The sequence below is a fragment of the Drosophila nasuta genome, chromosome 3, assembly GCF_023558535.2.
Source record: "Drosophila nasuta strain 15112-1781.00 chromosome 3, ASM2355853v1, whole genome shotgun sequence".
In the NCBI taxonomy this organism is placed as follows: Eukaryota; Metazoa; Arthropoda; class Insecta; order Diptera; family Drosophilidae; genus Drosophila; species Drosophila nasuta.
This window is the reverse complement of record NC_083457.1, coordinates 2926300-2939415: the sequence shown is the minus strand read 5'-3', so window position 1 is coordinate 2939415 and position 13116 is coordinate 2926300. Positions and strand designations below refer to the sequence as shown.

Sequence of the window (13116 nt, the reverse complement as noted above, 5' to 3'; positions counted from 1 at the left end):
CTTGTTTATATTTAAATAATTAAAAGTATTATAATCTCTTTTTGTAAGCAATATTAGAGGTCAATATTGAAGGTCAGTGATGTAAAGAAATTTTATACCTATACATTTTTTTTTAAAAGAATTTAGTTTATAAAGTATAAATATTATTTGCTTTGTGACAAGCATTAGCCAATTAGTAAACTAATTTTAGAGAAAAGAGAAGTTCTTAATTGAGTGTTATTTGGGATAGATTCTGAGTATATTCTATGTGGGATTGAAAATACATTCTTTTGCACTTCTTAGTAATATCGAATTGTGACCAAGTTATAATATGACAATTATGAGGGCTCTCTCTACGCAGGCTATTAATTTGAAATAAAGTACTATTATACTCTAGGTTCTCCTTAATCGCTTGTAAATTCTCATAAGCTCATGCCACTTCATCTCAAAGACAAATGCAAATCCGGCAAGCACCAGACCCAGACACCAGGTGCGCACCATGCTAGAGATGAAGCTCATGCTAAGAGGCGTTGGTTCATCCTGGTCGATGTATAGCCGAAAGTAGTGCATGCGCAGAGCTGCCCAGAAAGCCTCACGTTTCCAGTGAACCTTCAGGCCAGACTGTTGTGAAATCAAGATAAAGTTCTGATGCGGCGAGCGAAGATGCGAATCGAGGTGCATAGGATAAACATGGTAGAAGGGACCCGAACAGATCTCTGTCAATCGAAAGATGGGCCACCGCAGGTGCTTCTGTTGCAAGTTCATGAAATCCCAACGATCTGAGGGCACAAAGAAGCCATAACTGGCATTCATCCTGTCCCGATGATGCTGCAGCACCTCAGCATTGACGATGTCCACCTGTTGCAAGAAGCGTGGCGAATAGGTTTGCGGTGATCTCGCCAGACGATCGTACTCATAGCTCTGCACCAGGATGCGCAGATCCGCATCAATGATGTCCTGCAGCGTGTTTAGTTGTCGAGGTTGAGGTGCCGAAGTCAAGTAGCTGGCCATCTTGGAGATGTACATGTTGGAGCAGTTGAGACCCATGATGAATAGTATCACGTAGAGAAAGCGCATTCGCAGCGTAGCTGGTTTCATGATCGACAAGGGCGGATTGTTTGTAATGCTGCAGATGCACTGAAGCACAGCGCCACTGAGATCACGTGGTCGTTGTGGGGAGCACAGCCAGATGGCGAAGCTCATGTAAGCAATGGCCAAGAGCAAGAGTAGCCAAACGCTGTTCTGCAGAGCCTCGCGGACGTACAACTCCTGGAAGGACTCGTTGCTGTAGGGCACCATGATGCACCAGTCGTTGATGCCAAGCGGATAGCTAATGCTCACCGAATAGTTGCCAATCAGATCCGTAAACGAGTGTATCAATGTCTCGTAGACACCCTGAGCAACCAGCTCCAGCAGAGTGGGCAAGTCGAATGATTTGATACTTAAATTGGCGCTTGTGTCCACAATCTCGGCATTGATAAACTCGAGGAAATCCTTAAAGAACTCGGCACTCGTGCCGTAAACCTTTTGATCAATTCCCTTGAATACACGTGGCAGATCATCGAATACGGGAGTACGTATCTTATATCCTTTGGTGTTGATGATACTGCTGGTATCTTTGAACAGATGTTTGGAGCGCCAGGTGCGTGTTTTATTCACAACCTTGGGCGTTGGATATGGCTGAAGCAGAAATAAATTATTCTTGATGGTTAGCAGAAACGTATTAATAAACTGTTTGGTCCATGTCCAGTCGAGCACATCCTTGACCTGTGAGGAGAGCGCTTCACTGTGATCCTGGTCCGTTCGCAACTTGGGAAAGAGCACAAAGATAGTCTTTAGCCAACGCATTCCCCGAAGACTCTGACTTGCCACGTCCATGATGGGATCACTGCGATTCGTTGTGCAGACGAGCACCAACGAAGGTGTGCTTATGAGATCTCTGATCGATTTGTCAGATTCGATTGGTTGTCTGACGAATATTCTGGGCACATATGGAAATGTCAGCCAGAAGTTGCTAAAGAACTCGATGGCACCTGCATTGTTGAGATTCAGCTGCTCCGAGATGAAGAACACAAAGTTCTTGAAATGCTTGCTGCGATCGAGACGCAGTACAATGTCCAAAACGAAGCTGTTGTTGATCGTATGCAGCTGAGTTAATGGTTCCATGTTGGAGCGCACAACGCTGTGCTGGTTGAGCATTAGTTCTGCTTTGAAGTTGTCCATTGTCGATTCGCAACTGAATTACACGCTAGTTGAGTATCGACAGTCATTGCTGCCATTGAGAATGGCATTTCAACACATGCCTGACATATTTCGCCAAACGAGCAGCAAGCTTTTTATTGGCCTGCAATCAAAGTGTTTACACTGGATGACAGACACCCGACAAATCCAGGAGCGAGCAAAATGAATTTAATCGCGTTTTATCTGGAATGCGAAAACGTGGCAAGGCCTCGTTTGCACCTCGGTGCGCTCCGGTCGCATATTTATTGTACATGTTTATTGACTCATAAAACGAAAACACCTTTAATCTCAAGTGCAAATCAGTCATATTCACTATTTAGACGTATTTATGCAAAGGACCCCGTATAATTGGACAAATCGTTGCGGAACATGCAATCTTTACAGTGTCATTATTGTGGTTTGCGCTGCAATAGCAATTAAAAATCACGCATACGCACCATCGAACCTGGCACGCACCTCACAATTTGTGTTGCCTACTTTTCAGCGTGGCTTCGACTTTAGCCCGAGGCCGGTTGCGAGGTGGTTGACAATGAAAGTCCCGCTGGCGGACAATGTTGTCGTTGCACATCTCATTAACTTTTAATTGCTGCAAAATTTCATAATTGAGTCAAAATGCCAACGGACAGAGCCGAAAGCATGCGAGCTTATCGAGTTACGTCTAAGCTTTCTGGCCGAGCAAATGCAATTAGCCGCAAACTCTCGCCTCCCCCTCTCCAGACACATGCACACAATGGAGTAAAAGACACAAAGCCATCCATATTGTTGTTGCTGTTGTCGATTGGCCTGCAGCTTAAATAATGTATTTATGATTGATGCCTTGCAATAGGTTTTGTACTTTTACTCTGTACACTTAACGGATAAGACTGGACTTAATGCCATATTGACAGCACATGCTTTTATCTATGTTGCCGTTTCTATTGTTTGTCCGATGATTTGTCAAATTTTAGCGATTTCACGCTTACGTACGTAATTGTAATACGCATTACGGAAAGTCAATTTTAGTCACATTGTTGTCACATTTCTGTGCACATTTGAGCACATTTGTGGCAAGTATCGTGGGAATTGCTGCAGCTGGTCACACAGCTAAACAGCCAAACAGCCAAACACCTGGAGCTACACTTCACTTGCCGTGCCTTGTTGTTGTGGCATATGTTTCAGGATTGCGGCGCCTTCAGCTTTCAGCTTCCTTCGCCATGCGCTGCCCTGCCCCGTCGTGCCTCGCCCCTCATCCTTAGCTGCTTTTTGTTGATGGCATCTCTTGCGTTGTTGTTGTTATTGCTGTGGTTTTTAATGTGTGCGCCCCAAGCGCTAAAATACATTAAGCCAGCGTGTTGAATCGCATTCTCTCTCTCTTTTTCCATCCATTTATATTTTCAGTTTTTTTATTTAGATTTAAATGCTGCGCTTCAGTGCAGCTGTTGAGGAAGCTTGAAAACCAGTTGTCACGAAATGATAAACAAAATAAGTGATTCTCTTAGTAAGCACAAATCTTCACATTATTGCAATCATTATTCATTTTTCGGCTTTATAACATAAAACATGATTTATTGATTTTAAATTGCACTTACATCGGCTGATAATGGAGGATGCATTCATACTTGATAACTTACAAGAAAATATGAAAAATGCTGGCTTATTTAATTGCAAAAGTTAAAGTAATTTTAATGAAAACTGGACGAAGATAATTATTATGGAATGTGTTTAGAAATGACCTTATTGAATAATTTGGATTTTTTGTAAATGTTTGATTTTTTTTTATGTATTTGTACTTTCATTTTGAATAGAAACAATTTTGTAAATTTTGTATTTTTTTCGGTTTTTATACCAGCTACGAATACGATAGAAGGGTATTATAATTTTGTGCCTCCAGGAAACATGTAACAGGCTGAAGGAGGAATCTCCGCATCAGAAAGTTTATTTATTCTTGACTTTTGTTTGATAGCACTTGTTATATTTGCTCGCAAATTATGTTTGCTTCAGATTTTTCCGCACCGCAAATCAAAAAATATTGAATAGCAAGCGTAATTTGAAGCTAAAGGAATACATACATACATACATGCATGCATATGTACATAATATAAAAATTGGTTTGCGATCGAATAAAGATTGTATGAGTTATTTAAAAAATAATTGTATATTGTTGTATTGCAAACAGTTTCTGCAGTTAGGTCTTATAGGCTTTGGTCGAAAATCCAGTATATTCTGTACCATATTGTATATTTTAAAAATAATAGTATATCTATATACCAAATAAAGACTTCTGTGTAAGTTATTGAAGAAATACTATTGTATGGGAAAACTCGTACTACAATGGAGTCTTAACATAGTTACTTTGACTGATAATCTGGTATTTTTTGCACTCAATGACATATTTTGAATTATTATAACAAATGGTATATTTTAAGTATTTTGTGGTATATTAATTTAGTATATTTTAAAATGAATACCGCAATATTTTGATATATTCTCAATGGGTTGCGGATATTTCTCAGTTGAATACATTCGACTGTAGTTTTCTTATTTGTTTCAAAATAATGCTGCATAATTTGGCTTTTATTTACAATGTGTAGCTTGTATCTCACATTCGATCACTCTCGACTAAATCTTTCTTACATGATATTTGTATGTTCTGCAATTTTTAATATTAACAATATAATTTCAACTGTTTACAGCTAGTGTTATATAAAATATAGCATTGTGCTAGATAAATACATACATATATGTTCTTATTTATGTGTATAAAATAACAATTTAATTTTTGAAACCAAATACAAAGATTTGTATTTTGAAAACAATTGATTACCTGAGTAAGAAAGTAAGATACAAAGTTTGTTTATTAACGCTTTAAAAATGTATACGAACTTTAAACAGAATACATATATTTTCAGTTAATAAAGTTGCACGTGTATAATGCAATGTACTTTAAAAAAGTTTTACAGCATTTTAAAATAGCTTTAATATGAAAATTTCCTTATAATTAAACTATATTTTCATTGAAAGCAGTCCATCTGTGTTAGTAGCTTTGCTTCTTGTAGAATACCAACTAGTCTAACAAGCACAATATTAAGTTATAATTTGCCAGTTCCATAAACAGTTTTTTTCCAGTATTTTTCCCCCACAAACTTTGGTTTTTTAGTTTGTCTAAAATATCTTATTTCAGATTGTTTTAGTTACACTTTTGTGCTGGCTGCACATTTGTGGGGGAGTTGGTTGTATGTTTTTGCCATTTGGAAGCGGAAGCAAAATGTTGCCAGTGTGTGTGAGTGAGTGTTGTAGTTGAACGAAGGCTCTCGAGTTGTATCGTTGCTTTTTCTGTTTCTGTTGCTGTTGCTGTTGCCGTTGCTCATGTCAAGTGGCAGCTGCTGGCCTCCGTCCTGTGGGTCCTGCTGTCCTCGTGTCCTCCTCCATCCGACAGTTTGCCAACACTCTCGACATTAAGCGCCGCCCACACGTTTACACTCCCACACCCACACCCACCTATGGCAACTGGCGAGCGAGAGCAGGTGTGTTTGACTGGTACCGCAGCATGTGTCGAAACATTGCCAACCACTGGACGCCCTGTGTGTGTGTATTGTTGTTTGGGTGTGTGTGTGTGTGTCTGCGCGCGTGTGTGGCTGCAGCTAACTGTTAAGCGAAATTACCGCAATCTCCGCACGTCGAACAATTTTTAATGCTGAAAAATGTATTTTCTAATTTTCTCTCGTCTTTTTACCCAAGACCTCAGTTTATTTTGGCTTTGTCAGTTTGTGGCCAACTCTGGGTCTTACAGATGTAAAGAATGTGTATCCTCTTCACTTGCCTGCAATATTAATGAAAAATAATTATTTTGCCATTGAAGCTGACCTTTTTTTGCTTGCCACGCGTTTAAATACAAAGAACTCGAGCGACATTCAATTATCGAGCTGTAAATGACAATACAATACAATTGAGAAAAATTACGGTGTTACTGAATTAATTTCTTAAATGAATAAAGCGTAGTTAATTTTGTTATTCAAGTGACAATAATATGTTATTAGTAGTAAATATTGTTTAATAAGTGTCTATAATTTTTCAATTCTCACTAAATTCTCCATATGATAAAACTACTTAGGTTAAATAAATTGCAGAGCAGAGTGCTTCAATCTTTTTTATAACAGCATATGGCAGAGTTGATTCCTCTCTTCGCTTGGCCTCTTGTGTTCTTCATTTCTTGCTTAAGTTGCTCTCATTTTACCTGGAGGATGCGCATCACTGGCAAATGCAATTTGCACATTAATATCGGAGCAGCTAATTTTCAATATGCAACCGACAAACTTGCAGCTGGCAAAAGCTTTGGAAAAAGGCAATTTCCGTTTTTTTTGATGCATTCTTTAATGGCCCAAGCTGAGTGGGTAATGTGTGCGACAGAGAGAAGGAGACAGATATAGAGTAGGACAGAAAGATAGAGAGAGAGAGAGAGAGAAGGCAGCAGCAGCAGTGAAGCTGATATGCCATTATGCTAAAAGTTTGTGTGCCAAGGAAAATGTGTGAGAAGTGCAAAGAAGAAAAGCACTAATAATGTTATTCGATACGAGTCATACGAGCTTGGCGTTAGAACGCTTCAAATACCGTTATGGCATTACATAGTCAATAGCGTGATAGAGTGTGGCAGAGAAATAGAAGGAAGCGTAGTAGAAGGTTCATAAGTATATGAGAGTAAAAACTGTAGTAATGAAAGAACAACTTAATAATGAATGACGACTATAGAAAAAATAATGATAAGTAAAAACGTTCCACAGTGAAACTAACATAATTTTAATATAAATTAAATGTTTTATATATTTTCTATGTGTTGAAGTAGAATTTGTCTAAAAATATAAAGTAAATTTTAGCATATTTGTTTAAATAGAAGCAAAACTTACAGTAATGACACTGATTAAACCGCAAGCTAATATTGAATGACGACTACGCTCATCTACTACAGGTTTTAGATGTTTGGACTGATAGTCTGATATTTTTTGCACTGTATGGTTTTTTTTATTTTGTTAATGTAGTACTGTATCAATATACCTAAAAACCTGTGGAATATTTTTAGTATTTTTGTGCTTTATTAATTCTGTTTATTTTAAATTTAAAACCTGAATATTTTGATTTTATTCAAAATGAGTAGTAGGTAAGAAAGCTGCAGTCGAATGAAATGATGCATTTTTGGTATATTTTATTAGTTTGAAGTCTAGTTTGTCTTGAAAATTAATTATAATATAATTTTAATAGAAATAATAACTCAGGTGAAAGAGAAAGTTATTTTCCTTTTGAAGTCGCGTAAAATGTTTAATAAAAGAATAAAAACATATCGTTCCGTTATGAAATTTATGAAATTTTAAAATCAATTACTTTTTGAATAACTATATATTTTAGTTTAAACTTAAATTATAAACAAAATTATAATATAAATATAATAAGTATAAACAACAAACGTAGTAATAACATCAAGAATAAATGATACCAGAAAAATAATAATACTAATTGAAATTGTGTATATATTGTATTATATTATTGTATTATACAATCATAAAATTTAGTTTATTAAAAAAAATGCATGCATTTTAAGCTTAAATTTTTAAATTATTAATTTATAAATTATTTTGCTAACATATTAAAAGTAGTGAAATCGTATACATTTTTTAAGTAATATAATTTTGCATTATAAAGTAAATTACATTTGAATTTCTGATTATAATAAAGATTGGAGTGTATAGCAAAAGACTTGCGTTATGAATTTATTTATATTGGATTAATATTACTTTTTATATAACATTGCAAGTCAATTAAAAGTATTTTGATAGTCATAGCTTAATTAGTGTAATATACAATAATAAAGAAATCCTTTAACTTCCTTCTCTCGCACCTGACAACATAAAATTTTCCAACTTAGTTTGGAAATGGAATGAACTTCAAAGCCATTCAGTTCAATTTTGGTTTGAAGCAAAAGCGTAAGAAAGCAGAGGAAGGGAATTGAAAATACTTAACAATGAGCCAGAAATCCAAATTTCTCTGTTCCTTAGAAGTTCATTGTGTAGCAAGTAATGAGTACAAGGCTCATTGTTGTTTATCCAGCACAAGTAAAAGACGTTGGTTAAATTTAATTTTATAAGTAAGAAAATTGTTAAAGCCATGGCAGGCGATGGCAGGGAATGTGTTTGGGCTGCTTGGGTTGCTCTCTTAACCGCTTTGGCATTTTGGCAGCTGGCAAAGATTTCTTTTTCTGTTTTCTTTTCGCATTTCTCACTGCATAATTTAGCCATTTTATGCAGCGGCGGCAAATGAGTGAAAAAAGGGAAGAACGATGTACATAGAGAATAGGGGGGAAAGTGGCGCTATGTTCACGCTTTTTTTGCTTGATTTTGAGTTTGCCTTTTGCCTCATTATCTCTTTTGGCCAAGCAACAATTGTTGTTTGCAGGCAGACAAGAAACGTTTGCTAAATGAGTCAAATGGAGGCTCCTTCGGGTGCTTAGGTCCTGGCTGGGTCCTCGCTTCTTTTCCTTCTTCAGTAAGTGCAACTTTTTGGGTGCACTATAATAATGTTTGCAATTAAACTAATGAAGTCATTTGAGCTCCTTCTCACTGACCTTTCTCACTTAACCTTTTCTCCACTTCTACCCCTGTCCCTGAACAATTTGTAGTGAGCTCTGCTCCATGTCAAGAAGTGAAATGGTTTTTGATAAACTTGTTCCAACTTTTCCGTTTTCACATTTCAGTTTTCCCGTTTTTTTCTCGCTTAGGTTCCCAAATTTATTTTCCAATCTGCGCAGTGTTAAGTGTCATATTTTGACATTGAGCAATATTAATTGGGTATTTTTTTTTTGTCATATTATTACTGCTGTTGCTGTTGCGATTGTTGTAGCGGTTTCATTCCAACTGACAGCAAAATGGGATATGTACTGCCAAACATTTCGTTGTGCCACAAAAAAATGCACTATAAAGAGGGCAACTTGAACAATTTTCATGACATTTGTATTGAGATTTAATCTTTTCGTAAGTTTAATGTATCAGGCTAAACGTAAGAAAGGTGCAGTTGAGCGGAGTAGACTGTGGAATATTTGCTACCTCTTTTTAACGAAAGCTAAAATATTTCAGTATTATAGTTAAAATATACTAAATTAATATGCCAAAAGTACGAAAATATACGACATGCTATGGTATATCGATATACTGTGGTTTTCGACACACCAAAAATACTAAAATATACTAAATGCTATATACTTATGTATATCGTATATCGATATACTTTCAACATATATCATATATGAAATTAAAGTGATTTTGAACCAAAGATATATTGTAATATAAAATTATTTCGTGAATAACTTCTAAGATTCTTATTTGATAAAAAGCAATTCAGGAATCAAAATCTAATCTGAAGGCCGTTGCAGCCAGTGCTTTAGTAATAATGTTAGTGTTAATAATAACTTTGGCTGGCAAAAATCCTCTGCTGAACCCTCCCCGAGGGTGCTGGCTGGGTAGGATCTGTATTACCTCAGTGTCAACGGGTAGCAGATCTCTACTATACGTCGATATTTCAGGAACTGCAGATCCTAGCTGAGGACTCTGTTCCTTATCTTTCGGGCATCTGCCTGAAGATAAGTAGCAGAATCCATGGTACGAGGTGTCTGGCGGTCAGACTGAAAACGCTATGGGGGGCTCCCAAGAACAAAATTAGCCAACTATGGTCTCGGAATGGACTCTTTAAACTATTCAACTCGGGCTGGGATGTCAGCCCAAACGTCGGTGGAAGGCGTGACTGCTACCACCGGCGGGCACGGGGGGGGGGAGAGATCCTCTCTGCGTGTCGCCAGCGGTCACACCTCTGAGGCGGCGGGAGCAGGCCGTATCAGTTGTAACAACACTGCCACCAAAAATTCGAGGTTGGTGCGCGCGGGTGCTGTGGTCTTAACCGACACGGACCAAAAGAGCGCTGCGCCAACTTCTACGGTGGAGGGGAACGTCTTCCTCTTCAGTCACCCCTGCCTATCGCCAGCACCTCCAAGGTTGCGCAGCGGGGCACGGGGGGGCTGAAGGAGAAGGCCAAAAATAGGGCGGCGACCCGTATTCACGCAAGGCTTAGTGGCGTAGCTAACCTGTCCGTCAAGGACCAGGAGAGGCTTGCCTGGGCCAACACGTGGATGCGGGAAAACCAACTTAGCCCCCTTCCAAAAGACAATAAAGTGCAGACCGGTTCTACCGGCCCTGCCAACAACAAGGTGGAGTCCATGGCAAGCAAGCGCCAACGGTCCGCTGAGAGTCCCAAGCAAGGGGCTCCAGTGAGCAAGAAGCTGCGAGCACCTGGCTCCACCAACACGGACTCGAACAGGACGAAACAGAGAGCAACGGTTGCTGAAACTGCCAGGCGGCATCTCGCCGTTGCTCTCATAGACAGAGGGACCCTAACGGGAAAATGTCTGCAGAGCGGTGGCGGTTGACCCATAGTAAGCTGGTCGACGCACTGTTTGTCAGGATGGAGAATGTCCCAGACAGTCCAATGCCTACATTCGAAGGCACTGGCTGGCTGAATGGTGTCAAGATCCTGACATGCAAGGACGACCCAACATTGCAGTGGCTGCAAGCGACCGTACCCAAACTGGACGGGCTGTGGGAGGGGCCAAGCTGGACGTGGTGGACAGGAATAATATTCCGTCCATGCCGAAGGCGAAAGTCCTTTTCCCAATAGTTGTCCAGGGAGAGCGGGCGCTTCAGCTGCTTAAAAGCAGAACCCGGCCATACCGACGAGTGATTGGTCCGTGCTGAAGGTTGATGAACCTTTACCCAGTGGTGGGCAGCACGTGATCATTCAGATCAACAAGGAGGCCGAGGATCTGCTATATAAACGCAATGGGAAGATGGCGTGGGGCTTAGGGAGCGTGTACCTTCGCCTCAAGAAACGTCATCCGAACGACAAGGACACACACACGCTGAGGTCTGGGGAGGTTGAGGCAGATCTCGGTCTCGAGAGCGTGACCGACGCCACCCAGCACCTCAGCCTGACTGACAAGACGGAGGAGGTGGGGAGGAACTGTCCATGGAGACGGGCCCCCCCGCGAGTTTGCTAACCTCTAATGAGTGTGCTGCAACTCAACCTCCATAAATCCAAAACGGCTTCGGCGGAGCTACTCCTTGCCCTGGAGGAAGTGTCCGCCTACGCGGCTTTGGTCCAAGAACCGTGGATAGCGTCGGGCAACACGGTGGCTGGACTGAAGTCGCCCAACTATGATTTATACGTCCCGACATTGGTAAGCAGATCGAGAACTGCCATCCTTGTAAAGAAGGGGCTAAAAGCTCATCTACTACCTAATTACAGCAACGACGATCTAACCGTGGTGGTGCTGGAGAGCCGTGAAGGATGTTTGCTGCTGGCATCCTGTTATATGGCCCACGACAAGCCGGCTCCACCTGACGAGCTGCGGAGGCTGGTGGACATGGTCTGCTCCTCCAATAAGCATATTATTATCGGAACGGACGCCAACGCCCACCATAGCGTCTGGGGAAGTCCCGACATCAACGACAGGGGTGAGTCAGTTCTTGATTTTATCCTTAACCATAAGCTTAGACTAGCCAACAGGGGTGAGGTATCTACCTATGTAGGTCCCACCTCCAGTAATGTGCTGGACTTAACGATTTCAACTGAGTGTACCAATGTTGAAGAGTGGAGGGTCCTGGACAGACCCTCCTTCTCGGACCATAAGTACATTCAATTTACCATTCCTTTTAACAGGGTACCTGCGGCTCAGCCGTTCAGAAATCCCCGTAACACGAACTGGGCGAAATTCTCTAGCCTTGTTTCCAAGTCTCTTGGTTCGCCGGGTAACATCAACTCGGTGCAGGACCTAGAAACTAATGTCAATGTCCTTTCTGCAGGACTACTTTCAGCGTTTCGCCAATCTTGTAGACTCTCAAGACCGACGAGAAGATCGAAGCCACCCTGGTGGAACCCAGATCTCTCATCGCTACGTGGAGAGCTTACTAGCATGTTTCAACTTGCTAAGAAGGCGGACAACGAATATGTCTGGGACGAGTATAGGTCTCTCCTGAAGTCGTACAAGAAGATGATCCGATCATCCAAAAGGTCTTCATGGAGAACCTTCTGCTCGGACCTGGATAACATCAAAGACACCTCCAGACTGAGGAAGCTGCTGTCCAAGCAGGCTTCCAGTCCTAGTCTGCTCAAGTCGGGCGATGGAGCGTGGACGGAGAGCAGTGCTGAAACTCTTGAAGCACTGCTCTCAACTCATTTCCCGGGATGTATTGGAATAGAGAATAGTGACTGGCAGCTCTTTCCTAGTCTCCCAGTTATGAGACTCCCTGCCAGTCTAATTACAGATAACAAAATAATTTGGGCTATCAACTCCTTTGCGAAGGTCAGGTCGCCCGGTCTCGATGGACTTTCGCCAGCAATGCTGCAAGCCAGCAAGCCCACGATTGTTCCGTGGCTATCGGGTATCTATTCGGCGTGCCTCGCATGGGGTCATATCCCCACTCTTTGGAGGACCTCGAAAGTCATTTTCCTGCCCAAGGCGGGCAAATGCAGTCATGTGGTCCCAAATGACTTTCGGCCTATCAGCCTAACCTCTTTCCTGCTAAAAACATTGGAAAAGCTACTTGATTTGCACATCAGAAGCAACTCAATGCATCTGTTGTCCCCAAATCAGCATGCGTATACAAAGGGCAAGTCCATTGAGACTGCTCTCCATGCTCTAGTAGCCTCCATAGAAAAAGCGGACCACTATAAAGAATATGCCTTGGGTGCATTTCTTGACATTTCAGGCGCCTTCAATAACGTCACCACTGATGCTATTATGAAGGGCCTTACCTCAATAACACGGCACCAGCGATCCACAGATGGGTCAACCGCCTTCTTTGTGACAGGCGGGTGGTGGCTACG

General features: G+C 40.8%; 1 protein-coding gene across 1 annotated transcript; it reads right to left on the bottom strand.

The window, feature by feature from the left end:
- Positions 1 to 372: 372 nt before the first annotated feature.
- Positions 373 to 2391, bottom strand: LOC132793160 (uncharacterized). The gene has a single exon (XM_060802849.1). It carries the CDS (start codon positions 2200 to 2202, stop codon positions 373 to 375), a length of 1830 nt encoding a protein of 609 aa, XP_060658832.1. The 5' UTR covers positions 2203 to 2391.
- Between the last annotated feature and the right edge of the window lie 10725 nt (positions 2392 to 13116).

Coding starts and splice junctions, on each gene's coding strand:
- LOC132793160 (XM_060802849.1), bottom strand. CDS start 2,202: ATGGACAACTTCAAAGCAGAACTAATGCTCAACCAGCACAGCGTTGTG.